General features: G+C 42.4%; 1 protein-coding gene across 1 annotated transcript in view; it reads right to left on the bottom strand.

Annotated features, from left to right (window-relative positions):
* Positions 1-23,108, bottom strand: part of kcnn3 (potassium intermediate/small conductance calcium-activated channel, subfamily N, member 3) — a 45,166-nt gene extending 22,058 nt beyond the window's left edge. Inside the window, exons 1-5 of the mRNA XM_034208060.1 lie at positions 22,589-23,108; positions 20,850-21,964; positions 11,766-11,861; positions 1,527-1,823; positions 398-519 (exon numbers count right to left, since the gene is read on the bottom strand). Of these exons, the coding sequence (XP_034063951.1) occupies positions 398-519; positions 1,527-1,823; positions 11,766-11,861; positions 20,850-21,938 (1,604 nt within the window). The 5' untranslated portion in view covers positions 21,939-21,964; positions 22,589-23,108. The remainder of the gene's footprint in view (positions 1-397; positions 520-1,526; positions 1,824-11,765; positions 11,862-20,849; positions 21,965-22,588) is intronic.
* Positions 23,109-23,760: the final 652 nt, after the last annotated feature.

Here is a 23,760-nt window from a genome sequence, read left to right as displayed (position 1 = left end):
CGTCATAGGGGAAGGTATGGTTGACAAATGGTCCAATATAAATGTCCTTATATGGGCTTACAATTACATTAGAGTTTGCTGTAACAAAATTACGTATTTGGATACTGCTTAAAATAAAGTGCTGTCTTACAGCAGACAATTATGTTGTGGATTCATGAGAGGAAATGGACAAACGAAGTAACAACTCTATCGCCTGGATCAAATGAATTGTACAACTGGTGAGAAAGCCTCATAAACTGAAGTCTAATGATGGATTATGTTGCACACATGTCCCAGATCACATTTCCTGCCAAATGAATTGTATTGCTCAGTTGAATCCCTAGTCCAATCACAGTCTGTCACTCTAATGCATGATTTAAAACACAACACGCCCAAACGGAGCAGCTTAGCGACTGACCTCTCACACACTCGCACGGTCCAGGCAGCGATGATCCACAGAGAGATGCTGAAGACCAGCAGCACCGTCCCGGGGCAGATAGTCATGAGGGTTTTCATTACAAACCGTGTATTAAAATGCACCTGCAAGACACACACAAGTTCAAACATTCAGTATAGCAGAGCTGATAAATGGCATTGTAATACACACGTTTTCCACGTGTATTTCACACAGACTTGATGTTTTACTAATGAGTTTTCTGAGTAGCGTTTGACAGCGGCAGCAGTCTGAGAATTTTCACTGTAATTGGAGTCAAGATCATCAGGGCTCGCCCTCTGACTCGGGTCAAGCTATACAGTGCCTTTGAGTAATTGGCCTATTTCAGAGTAGTTTTTATCCGTGGCTCATTTGTTATCAGCTACTGGCAGATGGATGATCTGAGAGCAATGGGTGAGACCATGAAGGGTTAAGCAGCTGATAAATGAGTTGTCATATTAGAGCTGCAGCTTCACCTCCACTCCCTGTCACTACAGCCTGAAGGGGCAGAACAGTGCCATCGCAGATACGCTCTCATAACGCTAAATTACCAATACAAAATCTACTCCATCTCCTATCCTCCTCCTCTGTGTAGTTTGCATACTTCCACCACACGCTACATCCCTACTTCCTGAATTTACAATAACGCTTGTCGTTTATCGTCATTACAAACGTGGCACCTACCATTTATTTCATTGCTTGTACATATTTTTCTGCGCTCGTATTGCAATCTCACTCTACTCCTTTGCTTTCATGCCCCATTTGAGGCGTACGCAGTGTCTTGTTCTCATTTCACGCTCCTGTCTCATATTGTATTATGAAAGATCCACCAAAGCTTACATCTAAGTCTCCGTGTGCGACAATGACAAAGACGAGGAAGGGCATTTGAAGTGGTAGATTAATAGAAACCGTGTTACTAGGAGGACAAAGCGGCAGAAGGGAATTGAGAGAGTTAAAGAGTTAGAGGCCAAGAATGAAAGGGACAAGGTGGTCACAGATTTAATTCTGAGCAGAACGCTCTTGACCTTAATACCTTTACGTCTCTCTGGTCAGAGCTTTGACAGACACTCTTTGAATGTGTACTGCAGATACACACACACAAAACCCTTCTCACCTTATTTAGGGCGCCTATACTCCTGGAGGAGGCGTCGGTGAAGAGTTTGCTGTGCAGGAGCATGACTCTGGCGATGAGGTAGAGGCGCAGGAACATGGGCACGCTCAGCACCATGTCCAGGTCGGCCTCGGCCTGCGACGGCGCGTACGAGAAGGCCAGCCGCGCCCGCCACTGAAACTTGAAGTCTCCTGGCACGGGATGCACCGCGGACACCAGCAGCTCCAGAGAGATCAGCAGAACCCTCTCCATCGTCATGGCGATGCGCCAGTCGTCTGCTCCGTTGTCGATGACGAACAACTGCAGGGACAGGAAGGACACGAGGAGAGTTTAAAGAGGGAAGGAGTTGCACTTTTTTTTACTGCGTCCCTATGCAAGTGATTTGATGATTAAACAAACCAGCAGCAATTTAGAGTAAATGTTTCTTTTCCTGAGATGTAAAACACCATCCATGCAATCAGTAATCTATTCAGCGCTTTGGCTCATTTACATAATAACCTAAGATTCTTCCTAAAATAAACCAAAGTCATCTGAAGCAGCTTTTCCTCAGAAACAGGCTACTTCTGATCAGACTCACAATATATTTTCTCATTAAAAAAAAACCTTGCTTGTTTCTCTGCCAGTGTCATGAGCAGGACCACTTAAAACATGAATTTAATTGCAGTTTTCCTTCTCTGTATGTTGGTGTTTCGTGGTCATAATTGCTGTGGTTACTCTTGATATTGTCGCCAAAGCTGTTGTTATAAGGAAGTGGCAAGGTTTCATTAGAGGGCCCTCCTCCAGACGGCGGTGACAGGAGCTGCTGGGGGTGGGTGGGGTGGTGTGGCTGATGAGAGGGGGAAAAAGATGGATGAAGTGCAGAGGAACTGAGGAGAATTCGGAGAGAAATTTGCCAGTCGATTTTAGATTACAGGAAACCTATTTCCATCTGTTTCTAGCACTAAGAAGGTGTTAATCTTTTCTGTTCAATGGGGTTCTTCAGAAAAACTGAAAAATAATTGCAAATTGTAAAATGATTGTGGCATTGATTGAAATTGGTCACCTTTATTACATTTGACTTGCTAAATAGCAATTATGTGCACTTTTACAACACTGAGGAATAAATGATGAGCAAAAAGGTCTTCACGCTTGCGAGCGAGATGTGTGAAATCTCTCCTGAAAAAGAAAGGCTGTGGCACAGCGAGAGAGATGAGGAACTCCCCTGCTGTAAATCTGTTTATCCGGTGTTATACTGCCCAGAGAAACAGCCGGTGCTAACAATTGCTTTTTACCACATGATTCATCTCAAGGGCTTTAAGCACACACAAACATTTATTTAGGAAAACAATAAAACAACAATGACAGGTCAAACGTCAGACCATGACAGCCGGCTGCTGCCACGAGGACCGAAGCTCAGCTGCTTCCTTCACCACCGCTGAATTAACACATTGCATATTTCATTGTTATCTATATCTGGCTCAGCAGGCTGTAAGTGTTTCCCTTGTTCAGCTGTTGTAACATGCGTGTGCACGCATGTGGCCAACATGTTTACAAACATATGTAGCCTACGCACACGCCTGAGTCATTGTGTAAGCTATCGTTTGAACCAAGGGTCAAACACTGCCTGTATTATTTCATGATTTTATCGAGCGTGCATTAGTGTGTGTTTGTGTGTACTGTATTTGTGTACTTGTGTATGCCTGAGTGAGTTTGAGGGAGAGTGTGCAGTCCCAGCCTCGTCATGGTGACTGTTGCCAAGGCGACAACATCAAAGAGCAGCCAAGCTTAATTAGGATCCCCAGCGAGAGAGAGAGGGAAGGAGAGAGCAGGAGGAAGAGTCAAAAAGAGAGAAACGCTGCGAGAGACGAGGCAAGAAGAAAGGAAGAGGAGATATAGGGAATAAGACGGAGAGGTGTGTGTGACAGCGACTAAAGAGGTACACAGAGAGGAAAGCACAGACAGGTTGTCTGACACTTGCAAAGGTTTATGTGTGAGTGTGTAGTCACATGTTCTGGGGACACAAATCTAGTAGCACTGTCACATTACGGGGACTCACCTCCCATTGGGGACAAAAAGCTGGTTGCCCTAAGGTAAACTACTGAATTTATGCATTACGACTTGTTTTCTGGATAAAGTGAGGCTAAGTTTCCAGGAAATGAATGTAAGTCAATGTAACAAAATATATATAGAAATACGTTCCTGTTTGTTTACTTGTTGGAGAGTAGGTCACCGAACTTCATGTATATTCATTATGACTTTCAGATCAGAACATTGCTTTTCATCTGCAAACCAGTCATCATTCATCTTCATTCAGTCCTGTCTGTTTCTTTTTCTGTGTCTACCTCCCTGTTTTTCCTCCTTCCAACCATCCTCCACTCCCCTTCCTCCTCTCTCTGAATGACATCTCCCCAAATCAAAACAGAGGTGATGCAGCTTCATGCCACTGGAGGAAATGAGCGGCTCTCCCTTCCTCTTCCCTCCGCCCCTCCCTTCCCCTCCTGTCCTGTCCTCCCTCGTGCTCCTGCCGTCGGTCTTTTCCTGGCTAAATCGCCATGAGGAAGGGATAAATATTTAAATTCCATTAGGAAAGTAATCTGTCAATGGGAGTGAGTGAGTGCCACTGCCCCTGCATGGCCAGAGAGGGAGGGGATGAGGGAGGAGGGTTTGGCAAGAGAGAAAATAGGTAGGGATTGTCTTTGTGAATGTGTGTATTTGTGTGTGTGTGTGTGTGTGTGTGTGTGTGTGTGTGTGTGTGTGTGCGCACGCACGTGTGTGTGTGTGTGTGTGTGTGAGGGAGTCCAAACACAAACTGTCAAGTCTAACAGGAGAGAAACAGGGGGGAAGGTCAGGGAACAGGGAAGCTAAATATACTTGGACACAAAGAACAAGCCTACGGGGGAAAATAACCAATACCACAGAAAATCTTCTGTTATTTTGTTAATTAAAAAAAAACCTGACATCACAGGGCAGAGGGCAGGGGAATTGGAAGGCAACAGAAAGCACAGGGGACAGAAGGAAAGCGTAATAATAGGAAAACCTAACAAGCACAAGCAGGCCAGTGGGAGACAACACATGTATGAAATTCACAGGTGTCTAAGATGAGATTCTCGATTTCAATCATCCCCCACTTGCAATGCATGATGGGTTTGTCCCCCCCTCCATCTTTCCTCTTTAGCCTTCCATCCATCCACATGTGCCTCGACCCCTTCCAAGGCCCAGGGCCATCGTACCTCGGTAATCGCGTTACGGCCCTGATTGCAGATGCCTCTCTCATCACGGAAGCAGACTCAGTGCTGGCCAGACTCTGCCGAGAGCACAACCCAGACATGCAGAGGCAATTCTGCACACATGCAAGCGCACATACACATGCATACACACATTCAGACAGCCCTTTAAACGCAGCACAGACTTTCAAGAAGAGGGAGATGCAGGCAAATCAGCCTCGAGTGGGAATATCCCACATGGGGGTCCGACTAAACCTTAGTCTGGGACGGAGATGGCCCTAATCACGGAAAAAGTGAAAAACTTAAAAGCATGCACGCATAGTTTTGCGCACATAGTGACACCTCCGGGAAATGTCTGGGTCCGACAGCATGGAAATCCCTAGAACAGGCAGATAATAAATAGGGATAGCCAAACACAGAATCCCGCACATAGATATACGTAAATATGCAGAGACGATAACACGATTTCCTTGACTGTATTTGCAGCTTTGAGAAAACACCCCCATTGCCAGTTCTGCACAGACGACAGAAGGAAGGAAAGCAGGTGTTATGGAAGTGAAGAGGAAGTGTTGGAAATTGTGAGAGATGAAGAAAGGCTCAGGGTTTCTGTGTGTGCATTAGCAATGTTGCCTAGTTTGCCACAAGCAGAATTAAAAAAAGCAACTGGAAGAGAGTGAAGAGATAATCCCCCCCCAGTGGTGTCTTGGGACCAGGAATCTCCTTCATTCAGTGTAAATTAAATGAATAAACTATATCTGAAAACGGCCAGATGGAAACAAGATGCAAATAGAATCTAATAAATAAACAATTCCCAGAAATAAGCAAGTTAAATGCTTCTGTCAAGTCTATATCTGAGGAGGGGGCTGTGGTTTACCTCACTATCATTGTATCTTCCATTATAATTCCCAGGACGGATGTACACAATGCAGAACATGACATCATGAAACGAGCATCCAAGTGTTGGACATGTCAGAACTGCAGGCTCACTTTGAAGAAAACTCAATTTTTCGAAAGCTACTGCTACTCTATGTTCCTAATAGCATCTTCCTGTATTTGAGTGTCTGAGGGTGCCAAGCGTGTGTCTTCTTGATCAATGGACTGCTTCTAAAATCTAACTGAATAACACAGTTCAGCAATGCTTAAAGTGCACTAATGGAGAAATATATCCTTTCCTCACACACTCTTTTAGAGTTTCTATTTGATTTATTTCAACAATTCAATTTTTGCCTTTCAGTCTGAATCTGTTGTAAGTGTATTCACTAAAATGAATCCTTTCATTCAGTTTCTTGTTGTTGGGAAGGTAAAAAATGTCTGAGGAAATTAAGGTTATTGTTGAGCTGGCAGATAAGGGAGTCACACAACAAACCAGCTCATCAAATAAATGCACATGCATGGACGTCCCTGGATGCTGCATTAAACACATGAAAGATACACTTGCCGTTTTTAAAACAAAAATCTAGTTTGGTTTTGGCCCTATGGATTGTGTATCTTCTGATCAACCAAAGGGCCACTTAGAAACCGGGGTTCATATAGCTGCATTTCTTGCTCCATCGTTGGATAAACTAATTATTTGTTAATACTCTGTCGGCATTACTCCTGACCTATCTCATTCACTCTGTGTTAACTCAAACTAATGGCGTGGGGTTGCACAAATTTGATATTCAATCACAGCTCTCTCACAATGTCTCCCGAGTTCATGCAGGCGATAACAATCTATGCTCAAATTCTAATAATATCTGCATGATAATAGTCTCCATCCGTTATCTGTCTGAACAACGTAACAGAGAATCAGTGGAGCTTACAAATGAAAAAAACTAAATGCAAGGTTAAACTCACTTGTAAAAGATACTGATTCATAATTCACACAATACTATTGCGGGTTGATGTTGAAGAGTTAATAAAGTGATAAAGTGTTTAAGCCTCGATCATATTGTGTTTTCAGTCTATTCCACTATAATGCTAAAATAACCAGGCCAGTGTGTTATGTGTGTAAATATACAATAAGTTGTATGTCATCTTCTTGCTATCGATCTTGCTTAAAGATTTTGAAAAGGTAGGTACAAACTAAGTGATGTGTCGTAGTCAAGCAGGAATATGGTAGCGTTACCACGGTAACACTGTTCAAATTAATACAATCTTGACTGTAACAACACATTTTACGAGTGTTTCTATCTTTAATACGTTTAAATCTTATGCGAAATGTGGCAACAATGCATACACTATACATAATAGTGTAAATTAATGTTTAAAAAGTGTTCTCATTCTCAAAACCAATGTTGAAATGTACGGATTAAATCTGATTAAGCCCCACTCCATCAATGTAGTATTGCAGTCCAGCACACTGTTGGACTCCTGATGGACAGTTAAAAAAAAAAGTATCTAGCAGAGATACAAAAGAAATGTCATGCACTTGTCAAAACCTGGTCCCTACATTATCCACAATGGATTTTGACAGCTGACAAACTCAGTCATAGATTTGGGTGTAGCCTTTGTAGCCTCAAGGTTTTGTAAACTCTCAAAAAAACTTTCAAACTTCTTTCTTTGGGTTTTCTATAGTTCTCCTTGAAAGATAGTATACATTCTCTGGAATCTGTGCAAATACGTTTTTTCTAAAGACATTTTAAAAGAACTACTAACAGAAAACACTCTTACATTGATGAAAGTAACAGTGCACCCAACTGAACTGTTTGGAAATGATTGACTCACTACTGCTTTCACATTAAATGCCATAACTTTTTCCCCGAGCCAGAGCCAGCAAAGTCTGGTGGTCAGTTACAGCCGACCCTTTCCAAAAAAGGACATGTACAGTACAATCTAGGAATATTATAATTACCAGTTATTTATGTGCCTTATTGTTATGTCAGCACAGTTTTCTCTGGTCACTGCTCTATAAACACAAGCAACAGCACGAGGCTGTAATTGTACTACATAGTTATCAGTGTATTAATCAATTAAGAAAATTCCCATAATGAAAAGAAATTCATCCCATTCATCAGAATTGCAGGCAAAATCAACGTAACTAAATCCCCAACATCTTTGATTTCTTGTACCGTTAATACGGTAAAGGGTCTAAACCCAACTGTGCAGCAACACTGACACAATCTAATAAGTACATTGTAAACAATGATGAAATGGTAACTCAGGGATCATTTCATTGTTATCCAATGAGATCCCCAGCTGAATTTCAGGAGGATTTTAGGGATTAGCTCGCTCAAAGAAGTATGTGAGAACAACCAAGAGAGCAAGACAGACTTGATACATTTCACAATCAGAAGCCATCCCATCAAAATGTTGGAACATAAATGATAACTGTGACGATCAAACATTGGGTATTTTAACAGCAAATAGAACGCTGTAAAATGATGTTGGAAGGGTTTGTCAATGTGAATTTATGCTACGCTAATTTTAACAATAAATAAAACAAATGAAAATCAAAGTTGAATTGAAATGGTGAATTTCTTTTTGTTATCATTTTTTTTTACTCTTGGCCAGGATTTTCCCTTTTATGGTATCAAAATGAAAGAAATAAAAACTAAATGAAACGTGTTTGATGTCAGCTCCCTGTAACAAAAAGCTTTTCCCTTTTGCGTCACAATCTTCTTTCTTGAAACAAGCTCTCATTTGCTTGAGGACAATTATCTCTCTTCCATAACAAGATAATTACTGTCAATAGTTAACAAGAACATTGATCTCCCCCCTTTCCCCCTTATTCCATGCTGAGCACAATTGGTTTGGGCTGTCCCCTGGCAGATTAGAAGAGACAGTGAAGATGAAGAGAGGGGAGGAAGGGAAGAAGCATCCAAAGAGGAACGATACGAGAGATGAATGAAAACGGGACAAGATAAAAGGCAACAAAAAAAGACAGTGAGGGTGAGAATAGCAGGAGAGTGTGGAAGTACCACAGGAGAGGGGTGAATAGGTGAGAAGCTGGATGCTGAGTAGCAGGAGAGTAGTCAGGAAGAAAGGATCTGAAACTCACAACATTTCCTTGAAGCCCTGTGAAGAAAAAGGAAGACAGATGTAATCTGATAATGACGAAGAAGCAGAAGGAGAAAAGAAAGAAAAAGAAAGAAACAGAGAGGAGGGAGACATGAGGAGGGAGAGAGAAAGGAGGTATAAATGCCAGCTAAACCCGATAATATCATTCTGATCTCTAGGCTCTCTGCCTCTCCTACCTTCTGTGCATATGTGTGTGTGTTTGTGTGTGCATGTGCATGTAATATCCTGTTACATGCTGGGCAAAACGCTCCAGCAGAGTGTGTCATAATCTAAGAATGAGATCTTTATTGAACAATGCCTTTCATTTTGCACAGCATTACTTCTCTTGGGGTGTATCTGTGAGTGTTTGTGTTCGTCCCATCCACCGATAAAAGCAGGGACAAATGGAGACGTGTTATACTGCTCATATATAGGCAAACAGGCTCGGCATCAGTATTGAATAATAAAACCAACATGGATGTAATGAAACATGTGTATTGCTCGAGGCGTAGCCTATATGTGAGCAGGCAATTTGGGATGCTGCACATATTCACTGTCAGAGCCAGGCTAGCTGTTTAATACTGCTTCCAACTGTAGGCCACTTTTCAGCATTTAAACCCATCTGCTTCCCTCAGGAGTGGACCGAAAACACAGCTGAAAGAGGAAGAATATTGAACAAGCAAGTGGGAGCACGACACCTAAGAAGAACATATGTTACCCCTTACTGCTGAATGTGTAAGCAAGCAGCTGTTTTATAATAAATATCAACTTGAAAGCTATTCAAATATGTCAATGTTTTGTTTAGAGGTTTGTTTCACTGCCACCTGTGACAGTTTAGTTGTTGTGCAATAAGGAATTATCACCAGCATTTCAAATGTGCTGCTCTTTGGTTTCACCTCTTAATAAAGCGGTTAAAACCTGATTATCTGACTGCAATGTCACTGTGTTCCCAGGTTTCAGCCATTTTCGTGAGTACAGTGTTATCATAACCAATAGAAATGATGGCCAAAACTACAAAATAATACAAGCTGTAATAAACCAGGATAATCCCTTGAGCTGTCTGCTGCCAGAGAGTACAAAAATGCTTATAATTTATCACCATCCTCACTCTAGTTATTATCAAAAGTGATTTGGGGATATATCAAATCTTCACCTCCCCCACCCTGCTGCCATTTCCATCCATATCTTCATCGCACTCCTCCTGAAACTCCTGACTTCATTTAATAAAAGGAATGATTTCTCAAAGAGATTAACAGAAGACCACGGGCCCTTACAGTATCAATATTTTCTTCTGCCATCGGTATCAGTGTGCCTGTCACGTGAGCCAGCCACAGTGAGCGTGGGAGGATGACTGACTCCATATGTGAAAGTGACATCAAACTTGTGTGCAAAAATGAGGGCTATTTATCAATGAAGGCTCAATCTTTATCCTTAAACACAGGCATCGTTGTGAATCTTAATACAAAGCGGCTGCCTTACAGACTTAAGGCCAGTCTATCTGCCCCTGTGTGCGGCAGTGAATAAGCGATGGCCATCAAGTTATTGATCTACAGACTGAGAGCCTCAGAGCAGCAAGCATCAGAACTCGCTGTAGCTGTAATAGACATTTCCAGCAACATCCAAGCTGCGACTTGATGAAAAAAGGTCACAGCATTAAACTAATACGGGGAGAGATGGATGAGTGTTGCTCCGTGGTTTAGCTAGTGGGAGTAATAGCTGGTGTGGGGGGCACTTTTGGGTCTCATTCCCGCAAGGCTCCCATAAATAGTCAATGTGCATCGATTGCAAATGGCTTCAGATGAAAACTCAGGCTAAATTACTGAGGTACCATTATATTAGTGAAATGACAAAAAGCAAAGCAGATATCAAGAAGCATGAAAGCATTTTCTGATTGATTGTTTCAGCCTTAGAAGAGGTTGAAGTTATGTGTGTGTGTTTGTGTGGCTTGCATGTGTGTGTGTGTGTGTATTTATATGTTTATGTGTGTATTCATCTATTGAAAGACAGGGTCGTTATTGGCTGAGTGTGTATTCAACATTCGGTTTCAGACTGTTGTTTCGATCCCACAAAGACGCTCATTATAGTCATTAATGGACTGGAGCTGACACACACCTGGGTCTCTTGGTCTATCTCAGGAGTTGGAGGGAGACCACATTATGTGTTCGCTTTTACAGAGCTAATATGTGCATCGAGCCATCGACTAATCTTAAACGAAAACCACTTTGTTAATACAGTACGAGAATATTGATACAATTCCAATGTATGACCTACCACAAACGAAATGTGTAAACAAATCTATTTTAGGGCAAGGGTAACAAAAAAGTGTTTTGCAGCCGGTCAGAGGGTGAGAGCAAAAACAGTCTATGTATTTTCTTCTGATTAAATCAGAAAGGAAAATGATTGTTCAGTATTTAACATCTAAATCAGCTAGTATTATAAAGCACAATCAGAGGCCAGGACTGTTTTTATAAAAAGCCCGGCACTGATTGGACGGAATGTGCGCGCCATGTTTTCCATAATAGACCCAGGATTTCAACTAAGTATACGCTTCAGCAATTTGTTAGCTTAGCATAGCATACAGTCTGTAAGCAAAGGGAAACAGCTAGTATGTCTTCGTTTGAAGTTAAATGTATTCCTTCCAGCATCTATAATGTTCAATAATTAAAGAAAAGGGTTTAAGAGTGTATAACTACATTTTGGCCAGACAATGTGACTTTCTGCAGCATTGCAATAGTCGTGCACATAACCCTTCGCAAAACCACAAATTGTACTTCTGACACTTTAACTATATTTTTATGGCATATAGCTTTTGTACAATTTAACAAACAAGATATATTGTGTTAACTTGTGAGCTTCTTGATTTTGATACAGATTAGCTACAGTGCTTCCAGTCTTTATGCTAAGCTAAGCTATTGGCCTCCATAGGCACAGTCATTGTCATCACAGAGTATTGGTGATCTTATACTGTTTTATCAAAGCTAAGCAACTAAAGCTACCAAAATGTGGAACACCTGCCAGTGAGTTGGTCTGTGTCAGTGTGTATGTGCATGTGTGTTTTTACCTGAACTTCCCGGGCATGGTAGGCTATGATGAGGCCCAGCAGTATGACCGTAGATAGGCTGATCAGACACTTCAGGGCCAGAGAATACATGGAGCTCTGTAGAGAAAAAGAACATATACCTAATCAGAAACATGCAGCACAAATAAAATACACATTTAAGTTTCATTTTGACACAATGATTGTTTTAATATTGAGAGTAAAATGACAGAAAACATCTGTGAACCCACATTCATGATAGTCCACATTTTGTATAGCTCAATCTGGAGCAAGTCCCAGATGTCTTCTGTCACTACTCTGCTCAAATGGCATGTGTCAGCCTCAGCATAGCCAATAGGATGTAACATTTACAAAAGAGACGTTCAAACACTGAGCAGATGTAGAATGGAAGTATTTCACCCGTCAATATAACTGCAGCCGAGGTTTCAACCCTCTGCTTGTCTGGTTTCATATGGCTGCTAACCCATGCACTGGGGAACGTTCAATCAATACAACTCATAGCACTTCAGTGGCTTCTTTAACCCCCTCACCTCACACACTCAGAGCACAGCAACGAGTTATAATATGAAAGTGCGTACACACATATACTAAAACACATCTGCGCATCAGCACATTTACACTGGAAACATACAAGTGAAGACACTACATCTACATTACATGATAAAACGAGAAAAGAATAATGTATATTCGTTTTTTTGGTCTTTGTGTTCATTTATATTTTTATTTTAATTAGTGAGAGCATGCTAGTTTGATTGTGAGCCAAATGTGTTTTGGGAATAAATGAATAATTTCAGGAACTATAAATGAAAGACAATTAGAAAACACGCATTTTAGCTTTACACAGCTTTCTTTTTATTTATTTAGTTAGTTTAGGTGAATTAATGACATCTGAAATGTTCATGCGTTCTGGTGGAGGACATGTCAATCCATTTTACCATCTGTTATTCCTTGCTTCCACCTCATCCGTAATTGTCATGCATCAGGAAACCTTGTTAGCCGTGCTAATGGCATGGCTCCCGAGGGATGCAAATGTCAGTCTGTCTAAGGGTCTGTAGTGGTTCACCACTTTGGTACGGACTAGAATACCTTGACTACTATGGTTTGGATTGTCTTGAAGTTCTCTATATTTGAAAATATATACCCCTGATTTGGATAAAAACAATCCTAAACAATTGTAAAACCCTTCCTAAACAAAGGTAGTTCATCAGACAGCAGATCACTGTTGTTTTTGCCTACAATATTCAAACAGGGGTAAAGTGCTAATTGTTGGGTACTATTTTTAGAAATATGCTCTACATAATGCCAATTAAAATGCCGAGCGTCTGATGAGTATCTCTAGCAGGACGATGTTTGAAAAAAAACCTGTGCAACAGTATGGTTCATTGTTGTGTAGTAGTTTTGGCTAAAAATGGAGTTACAAAGCACAGCGGAGTAAACAATGTTTGTTAGTGTCAAGTTAATGTGAGACGAGATGTAAGCTAAAGATTGTTCTCTTTATCTATAATATAAATAAGAATGAATAGAAGGTGTGTGTATTTTGTTGTAGTTCAACAGATTATAATTTCTAATTGAGCATTTAAGTGTTAATATTCAGTTTCAAAGCTTGTGCAGCCTGATCATTTTTTTCAAGCATAAAAATAAAAGGCATTCATTGGGTTTCTATAAACCACAATAGCTTAATTGATTCAGTGGTCTACACCAGATCAAGGACTATGTCTTGAACTGCAGAATATAAAAGGCAAAAAACAAAGTGAATTCATTCTCGAGATCACCAGGGTCACGTGACGAACACCAAAGCCTGCTGTATTCTTCAAGAGAATAGTTGAGCCCCATAAAGACCGCAGCATCTCAGATCAGTTATTCCTGCTGTTAAGCATTCATGACCAAACACACTCCTAATCTAAGTGTACACTGGTGGGTTTTTATATAGTACTCAGCCTTTCCTTCATGACATTATTAGGTAGAATCTACATTGCATTTTGGGTTCATGAATATATATTGCAAGTCAGCCTTCTGGAAAATGGAGTGTGTTACTGAGTCTACGAGGGCCTGCAGATGCTTGATGGCCTTAATGGTAATAATGATATGAACTTTACACACAAATGCACAGTCTAGCTTGTAAATCCTCACACCCTCAGTTTATTATTCCTTTTCCTCTTCACTATCAACATATGAGAGAATTGAAATGAAACAGGGAACCCTTTCTACCATTTAAACACAACACACACACATACACACACACACACACACACACACACACACACACACACACACACACACACACACACACACACCACACACGGTGGTTAAGGGCCACTTCACACCACAGGAAAAATGCCGTCTAGCTTTGCTTATCAACCGATTTCTTTTATCTGCTTGCCCAATAATCGAACCGTTTTTATATTCTTTATTTGCTCAAACTCTGCCTGTCTTGGTCTGTCTCTCTTCTGCTTACATCTCATTTGTAATCACTGAAGCGAACTAGGTACAAAAGGAAGCCAACATTGTTGTGCTAATGAGAACAATTCAGACTTGTTTCTGTTTGAACACAGTCACACTGGTGAGCTGAAATGTGATTTGTTTAGAGTTTACTTCCTCACTCTGTCTCACCTCTCTCACTGCGTCTACCTCCAGCCGTCTGTTGCCCGCTCAGCTTTTTTCAGTTCTGCCCACGCTGTCATTTAGTTTCTGCCTGTTTCTACTTCCCTTACTCTGCCTATATGTTGAATGACATAACTGGGACGGAGACGTTTGTGCATACATGCTCACCTTCTGTTTATTTAGGCTTTGTTTACACCATGACCACTGATTCTCTATTCTAGTTGGTCGGCAGGATAGTTTCTGGTTACTAAACACATCTAATGCAGCTGTCATTCTTAATCAATGCACCTGATTTAAACCTTAGATAAGGTCAGCAGCTAGGTTTTAGGTTTTGTTAATCCTCCCATCACTGCAGATGTTGACAGCTGATGCACACACACTTCTACATACTGTGGTCCATGGCACTGGAGAACAATTACAAATATATCCCTTTTCTTTGGGATTAGAGTATGTTTTGACGTGATATCCATTCTAGACAATCTCAATGATACCTTTATTTGAAGTGCAAAAGCTCAGAGAAATCAAATATATATATCTGGGAGAGAAAAAAACAGTTTGCTTTTTCATGAAGTAAAATTAACGTTCTATGTAAAATAACTAATGACAACAAGCCTTCAGTTAAGTTGGAGATGGAGCATACAGGCAATTATCGTAGCTCAGCTACAGTTAATCAAAAGTCATAAAAACACAAATTCATCTACCAACGTCGGCCATGTTTACCAATTAATTACAAGTTATGGTTTCACAAGGGGGGTTTTGGGTGCAGTGATGTATTTTCTTAAAAGGCACAACATGTGTTTTTTATGCAAAGTTACATGAAATAAATAGTTCTTCAGGATAGTCAGAAGTTGCCAGGTAACCAGCACATTTGTAAAAAATCAACAATGACTGAATTGTGTTGTGCATGTTGGCTCACTGTCACACTGCCAAGGCGACTGTCAGGCAACTGTGACACTTGAAAAGAACAGAGCCATAATTAATGTCAATAATAAAACCTGTGTTTTTCCCAGTACGACAAGTCAAAAGGTCTGATGTGAAAAGGCAAACAGGAAAACTGTTGTTCATTAAGAGACAGCATGACAACTTCCAAAATCTACAATAGAATTAGGACAACAATGCAATTCTCTTAAATCAGTTTGATATTTGTTTGATTCTGGAAATTCAAAGGGAAAAAACAGAAGAGGAAAAGAGAAGTCTTTTGAATCAATGTAAGATTAAAGTTGTACCAATCGTTTACAATATCAGATATAATAATGCTCACATTTGAGTGCATGTGTTACATGTGTCTGTAAGTGTGTGTTCAGCTGTGCATAAGTGTGCCATTAGTGTTTATTGATCAATGCCTTGTAGAGATAATGAGCTTTTTGAGCTGCTTGAGTTCAATCAGCAGTCAAACATTCACAAACACTGAACAAGTAGTATCTAGATGAGGGTTTTCCTCAATTGTCCCTCACCCTTATTGACACAGATGTGAGAGCAAATACACATTACAGTCATACACACTACCCAGGTGCATCCATGAGAACTAATATGACAGGAGATGACGCGTATAGTGACGTGAGTGTTTATGGTTACCGATGGATGATGCTAACACCCAGGTCTAACAACACACTCATAGAGAGAGGTAGCCTAGCCTGTTACACTAAAAGACATGAGCACATTTTGTACCTGTTAGTAGCAAGACCTGTGGGATCTACCGTCCCTTAGAAGTCTCTGATCTAAAGATGAAGGGAATGTGGAGAGGAGGAAAAGAGAGGAGGAGGTAGAAGAAGAGGCAGAAGGGAGGAGGGGGAGTGACGTGCAGAAGTGCTGAGATGGCTCTTTAAGAGAATACGGTGATAGTTGGTGAGTTTAATTCCCTGGTGATCTTCAGGTACCCTACCGTCTGAAAAGCATCAAGCAGCCGCTGTTAATGGCCTCACAAGATGTAGGTCTAAAAGGTCTCCCAGTAAATATCTTGAGGAAATGTCATACATAAGGAAGCGAGGGTTGTGAGGAAGAGACGCTGGGAGTGCAGGGGGAATGTGGGAGATGGTGTAAGCCCGCTGAGATGGCAATGACGCTCTTGGGGAAACAAAGACATATTTAAGACTCTCCAGGGGAGGAACATAAACACTCCTCGTAAGTGAGAAGAAGGAGGGAAAGGGAGAATGGAAGCGAGCACTGCTACAGATCTGCGAAATCATCAATGCTTGTGGTGAGAAGTTTGCACATGCTCACACACACACACAACTCCCATCCTGTACATCGAGGTGTTGTGTGTGAGTAGTGATGGCGTGACAGGTGAAGTCGGCAGCAGCTGTGTGTTCCCTCAGAATAGAGCCTGAACCGTGGTGTGGAGCCAGGTCCCCCGGGGAGCCACATGGGCCTTTGTGAAGTGATCTATTGATCTGACAGTGACATCGTGAGGTCCCAGGTGTCAGATAGCCTCAGTTATTCTCAGATAAACACACATGTCAGAGCGGGATTCACGATCCTGATCAAATCAATAATAGAAGCTCATAAAAGTGTTTTATAAGGATGTGTCATCATAATGCCATTAACACCTAATGAGGAGTCACGGTCCTGGGTTGAGTGGCACAGGGACACTGATCATGAGAAGAGGCCCCAGAAAATGCGATGCATGAGACTCTAAAGTCTCTCGACTAGTTATTGAATTGGATGTTTTTATTTTTTTCGTTGTGGGAAAAATCACAAGTCTGCCTGGAGAGCAAATAAAACAATTTCACTTTCATGAATTATTTCATTATTCAATATTCCCTCTGCATAATATGCCGTGGCTCAACAACTGTGATTGGACACTTTCAGTACAGGGATTTACTGCGCTGCCTAGAGTGCTGAGTATCAATGCAAGTATTCGGATAAAGTAAATTAGCATTAATCCTCAAAATTGTGCTTAGGCTTTCCACCACTGCTGAATATTTAAACAAAACAATGTTTTATCTCCATTCAAACTTATCTTAATGACCTAAAAAGTGGCCTTGACCTGGATTGTATAGAAAAGTAACTAGATAGATACTAAAATACAATGAATCTCCGCTTCATTGTGTGTTTGAAATATGTTACTGTACATGAATATACGTATGCTTACTCACTAAACCCACAGTCACGAACACCATGTCCTCCTCTGTTAACCCCTATCCATGTATCCTTCCTAACATACTCACAAACACACACCCACATACCCACACACACCCACTGTTTAGTTCCATTCTTATTCTTCATCTCTATTTTTGGTAGCAAGATAGAGCAGCTGGTTTGGTAGAAACACATACACACACATGGAGTGACATTTAGTTTCCAGCTATTGTAAAAGAGTCAAAAGGCATACTGTGCTGTTAACAGGGTAGATAAATATATTTATAAATATATATATGAAAGAGATAAGGAGGGAGAGATGAAGAGAGACTATATTGAAGAGTTTATATTCAATAATGAAAAATGATCTCTGTACTATCACATTTCCCCACACGCTCTCACGCTACCTCTCACTGATGCACGCACTGTAGCACCTCAGAATGGCAGCTTCCATTTTCAGTGTGTGAGTTTGTACGGCATGTGTGTGCCAGGGTGGACGGTGAGTGCGTGGGTGAGTGATTATCAATAATCAATACAAGAAATCATTGAAGGCCTCCCCCCTAGACTGGTTTAAAGCACTGCATCAACCTCTACACTTCTCTTTTGACTGTCCTCCCATCCCTTTCTCTCTTTCACCCTGACAACCTCGATATCCATTTTTCACAACAACCAGCGGGCTTCTTTCCATCTCAATGAACTAAGTGAGGGCTGAACTGTCTGAAGGAACTCCAGTATCTGTTGGAGTCAAATCAAATCTCCAAACCATGAAAAAGAAAGAAGTATACTTTGTTAATCTGGATTTAGAAAGGAATTTCGATCAGGCTTTGCTGAAGCATTCTCAACTGTCCACCCTGAATGGAGACATTGAAGTTTACACGATATTCTACCAACCAATGTAGAGTGAGAGCACTGGCAACAATTCAGCCGCCCTGCTCAAATTCACGGCTGCCCATAGATTCTTATGTTGGCCAATGCTGCTGGATTCAGATTAAGACTGTATTGGTTGTAGCTTAAGGTCCTAAATCAGGCTTTTCATTAACGCCTTTCCCTTTTTCTCTCCTCCTTCAGCCTTTCATTTCTCGCCCAGCCGCTTCTCTCTTCCGATCACACACCCCCAGTTTGACGCCCACTGGAGGAGCAGTGGAGCAGAGGGAGAGAGAAAGTGAGGGGAATAATGAAAGAAAGAAAGATAAAGATAAAGAGACAGGCGTGGAGTTGAAATAGAAAAGAGACGGGCAGAGAAAGAGAGCATTATAAGTGTCCGCCGTCCATTTCAGGGAGGAGAATGGGTCCACAGAAAGGAAGAAAGGACACAGGGAAAGCTTGAAAGAGGGGAATACCAAACATGGATTTTCATTAAGAAAAATACATAGACTCTAAAAAAGGTTTTCCTCGAGAAATGGGTGGGAGACAGAGGCAAAGACACTAGTGGAACAGGAAGAGGCAGATTTTTCCAGCATCGACAGTAACAAAGAGATTCTCTGAGACGAAAAACACATCCAAGTGGCCTATTCCAATGGCTTACCTGTAAACCTGTGCCCTCACATCATCTTTTACCCGTCGTCACATGGTCAGTGATCCATGAATGACAAGCTGCATAAGTAGAAGTAATGTTTCCACCTTATTAGCTAAAGAAAACCAAGCTACTGTGACATGTCAGACTGAGAAAAGGGATGGAACAAGGCCAGAAGTATCTCTGCATCATGAAGGTGAGCTCAACATGCTCCCGAGCTCGCTGAGACAATGTGACACGCACGCACGCGCACACACACACACACACACACACACACACACACACACACACACACACACACACACACACACACACACACACACACACACACACACACACACACACACACACGCACACACACACACACACACACGCACACACACACACACAAAATAAACAGACAATAGTAGCCAGAGGCCGATTCAGCTTATTACACTCCCCATTACACAGACAAATGAGATCCTGGCCTCCTACCGATAATCTGGTCCCCCCCCCCAATGTCCTTAGCAGCATTGTATTACATCATCGAGAAGAAGAAACTGTCAAGCCTGGTCACAACAGTTAACGTTAACGTTAACGTTAACAACAACAACAACAACATGGTGCTGGTTTCATTTGGTGAGGTGGTGTTCCAATCATCAATGCATGAGGGGTGAGAGGCCAATAATTGCCCCCATAATTGCCAAAGTTAGGGCGTCCTGGTTTGAAGACAATCATTACCATTCAGTGTCCACGGTTCAAATCTGGCTGGTGGATAGAGATGTGCACGATTAGTCGATTAAATATTTCTTAATAAAAACTCTCAGACTTCGTATTTGCAGATATGATTTGTCCATAACATGTTTTGAAGTTAATTGAACACATTTATTACAAGAGGAAAATCAAACAAACCACACATTCGCCTGGTCATCCCACAAGCATTAAGATGGAGAGTGGGCCAATGATGACTTATTGTAAAACCACCGCAGTTTGGTTGAATTAAGATCAGCTAGAAAATGGAAATAAGTCTGTATGTACGCGGTGTCAAAATAAAATGTCATATAACCACTCGACCGAGGAATGCGTAACCACATCCAGCACAAGCTTGTGGATGTTAAGCTACAAGGAGGGCAGGCTGCTGGTGTTAGCCAAACATTGGAAACCACAATGAGATTTAGGTCTACCGCCCTAATGCAGACATTGTTATCCTGCTTGATCTGGAAAGATAATGCAGAGTAGTCCTGTTGCCTTAAAAATAGATTTCTATAGTTTTCGGACAACTTTTCTTTACCAGTCACCATATTCGACGATTTGAACGTCAGGGAAATTAGTCGTTAGGCACATACCTACTGGTGACTGTTGTAACATGTCCTTTTTCCTGTCAGTTTTACTGGCTACAGTCAAAATAGAGGCAAAAAGTAACCAAAATGTCACCCAAGGAGATTCCAGCTAAGCACCAGTGCACACATCTACACCCATAAAGACAGCTTGGTGGAAGATTTGAGGTATTTTTCATCTTCATTAAAGGAGCAATCAACCAATTTATTATTGCATTTACTTAAAGTCGCGGGATTTGAGAGGGACAGATTAAACATAGAGTGGTCAAAATGTAAGAAGCAGATGCGGAGATATTTACACTTTTAGTCCATACTTAGAGTCAAACCCCAATATTACCAGATCCTAAACTGACTATGGACCCTACCTGACTAGGAACAACACTTTTTTTCAAATGTATCTTCTCACACCCTTTTGTCTATAAATCCAGAGTGTCTATGAAAGATCTCCCTGATGACGTTAGTATGACTTCATCTCAGTAATTTGTTCCTCCTGAGATAACAACTTATACAACCATGTCTTTGAAGTGACCTTTACTGTGGGTGTGAAATCAGTGAAGTATCCCTTGACTGTCCTCTCACCTTGTTGTACACGCCCCAGGACAGCTCCGTCTCAATCACCATGACGACGATGCCAAACATCCCGAAGATCAGGGCATAGTCGCTCAGCCGCTTCCTCTTCTCGAACAGCGCCCTGCGCTGCCCCAATTTATAGCCAATGTTTTGGTTCTTCCTTTTGGAGGCCTTTGAGGTGCTGCCCCTGGGCCCTGTGCCCGCCCCCCCGACCCCCCCCACTGCCCCCTGCCTGCTGCCCCGCCCCGGCTGCGCCCGCCTGCTCTCCACCAGCGCGTGGTTCTGGTGGTAGATGGACATCTGGTTGGAGGTGGAGTCAGTGATGTCATATCCCACCCTGAGGTACGGCGAGTCTTCTTTGGAAGAAATCACAATCTCTGGAGGGCTATGAATTGGGGGTGGATTGGTAGAAGACAGGGCCACCAAAGAGGTAGGAGGGGCTTCTCGCTGTCGGTCGTGCCCCCCAGCGGCGGTTGCCCCGGCAACAGCTGAAACGCCACCCTCTTTGGTTTCGCTGCTGCTGTCTGATTCGATGAGGTTTCTGCGGGAGGCGCTGAGGCGGCTCAGGGGCTTCATGACCCCGCCTGTGTACTTACAGGAGCTCATGGCGATCTCCGTGAAGGGGTTACTGTCCCGGCGGTGGACCAGGGGGCTGGCCTGCCTGTGTTTGCAGCCCCTCTCTCTCTCCCTGTCCCTGTCCCGCTCCATGGAGGGTGAGTGGGACGAGTAAAAGAGGGCATTGTAGACTGGGGAGTCCCCACTCAGGCTGTGCTGCGAGCCCAGGCAGGAGGAGAGGGGGGTACTGGTGGGGTGCAGGGCGTTGGGGATGGCTGGGGGAAGAGGCTGGGCTCCAGAGGATGACAGGGGCAACTTAGGGAGCGATGATGGAGGTAAGTTGGGCGTGGTAGGGGACAGGGACAGGGTGCTGCCATTTAGACGGTCAACGCTTGATCCTCCCATGTGGTTGGAGTGGTTTGATCCTGGCTGGTTGCCAGTTGTTGAGGGATGGGAAATACTGCTCAGGGGAAGGAGGAAGCGCTGGTCCTCATCCTTGCTCCCTCCTAGCAGAGCCAAGCTCAGAGAGGGGGGAGGCTCCATGGTCACGGCGGTGGCCACGCACCTTTCTACAAACAAACACAAAACAAGAGAAGAGCAGAACTATAAAGAAAAATAGAGTACACACGCGGACAGACTATTCATCATGACAGAGAGAACAGCACAGAAAGAGCGAGCGAGTGGCTGGAGGGGGCATTGTGATGGATGACGCTTAGTTAAAACAAATAAGGGTAAAGTCTGAACTCAAAAAGCTAAAGATGTGTGACAAAGAGGGGCATCAGAGTGAGGAAGAGTGGCCATAATTGGGGAATATGTTATTCCTTGAGTCACATTTGAGTCAGCTGCCCAGCCAGCCTCCCTCAGTGACCTCTCTCTCTGTTTCCCAGTGTCCTCTCTTTCTCTCACATCCCACAGTGCTTCCAGCAATCTATGCAATAAAATGTCATCTGTGTTACACTGATGTAAACCAGAGGGATGGTGCCGATCCTCTGGCTTCACAATGAGATCAAGCTCCGAGACTAAAGGATAATTCCACATCAGTCCGTTTTGACAGCACATGAAGTACTGTGTGTATGCCTCAGTTAACCATAAATTGGCTTCATTTGATTAATCCAAAAATAATAACCTACTTTCAGCATGATATAACGAGACACCTTCACGGCCCCCTCCTCCCCGTCTGTTTCTCTACCTACCTCCTACTACCTCTTCTCTCTCGGTCCCTGTCCCCCAGGTTAGTTGCTTTGGATCACTGGCTGGATGAAAATAGACCACCACACTTTTTCTTTTTCATGTTGTCACGGCCATCCCATCATCTTTTCGCTTCGCCTCCTCTCATAAAGGTTCCTCCACAGGTCCCTCTCTTGTCTATAGAAATTGTGCGTCGCTCGCCACAGATGTTGCCTCCGTCTCCACCTGATACGATCAGTTTGATTCTTTCTCAATCACCGCTGATCTCTCGACGGTGCCCATTTCGATCCCGTCAGTGACAATCGACTCGAGATGAAGAGGAATAATCCATAGTGACTGGATTACATCAGTCAACCTGTGGCTGCACGTCAAAAAAATATGCAGCGACATAAACTGGCAACAAAAAAAAACGCAAAGCTGAACGTCAAGTAACACTCCTCAGATGAGCAGTGAAGTCTGTGATTTAATGTGTGGCTCCACCGACTTCTACTCAATCTACAGCTCTGTGTCACCCCGGATCTGTCTCTCACTCTCTCCTCCAACTTCTCTCCCTCTTTCTCCGCCTCCAGACCTGCCGTTCATTCCCATTGGACGGAATCAGAGGAGCGAAATAAGCGCGGAAACAGGTGGCAGGGTTTGTAAGATGTAGGCGCCAAACAAATGTCTAATTTAATGTAGGCTACTCCTGCTATTTGGGGGTTATCTTTTTGTTGTGCTGTTGCTACAGAAAACATGTGATCCGTTTGGTATTTGAAACTGCTTAAAGGCGGCGGCCTCTATAATAAAAGGCATATCTAGTCGCGTAAATAAGCACCTGTTACACCCGTAAAAGGAAGCTGTATCTGGCAACCTCATGTTAGGCAAGTCATTTTCGCATTTTAGGAGCAATATGTATTTTATATATTAAAAAACGTTTATCTTGCTAAACCAATACTATTATGTCCAAAATAAATGCACGGATGACTGGGAGGAGGTTGTGGAAACAGGAGAAGCAGGAGCACCATGGAAATAGCCAAATTGAGTAATACAGAAACACCCTTCAAATATGTATTGTTTAGACTATAAAAGGTGTTTTTAATTTAACCCTATATATGTTATAGTTGTTCTTTGTTTTCCAATCTGTTGATCTGAGCAGTGAGCTGACAAATGTACTCACTAAAGTAGCCTGAAGTTATAT

The sequence above is a fragment of the Gymnodraco acuticeps genome, unplaced genomic scaffold (assembly GCF_902827175.1).
Source record: "Gymnodraco acuticeps unplaced genomic scaffold, fGymAcu1.1, whole genome shotgun sequence".
Classification (NCBI taxonomy): domain Eukaryota; kingdom Metazoa; phylum Chordata; class Actinopteri; order Perciformes; family Bathydraconidae; genus Gymnodraco; species Gymnodraco acuticeps.
Note: the sequence above shows the minus strand (reverse complement) of the source record. Positions and strands in the feature narration are given on the sequence as shown.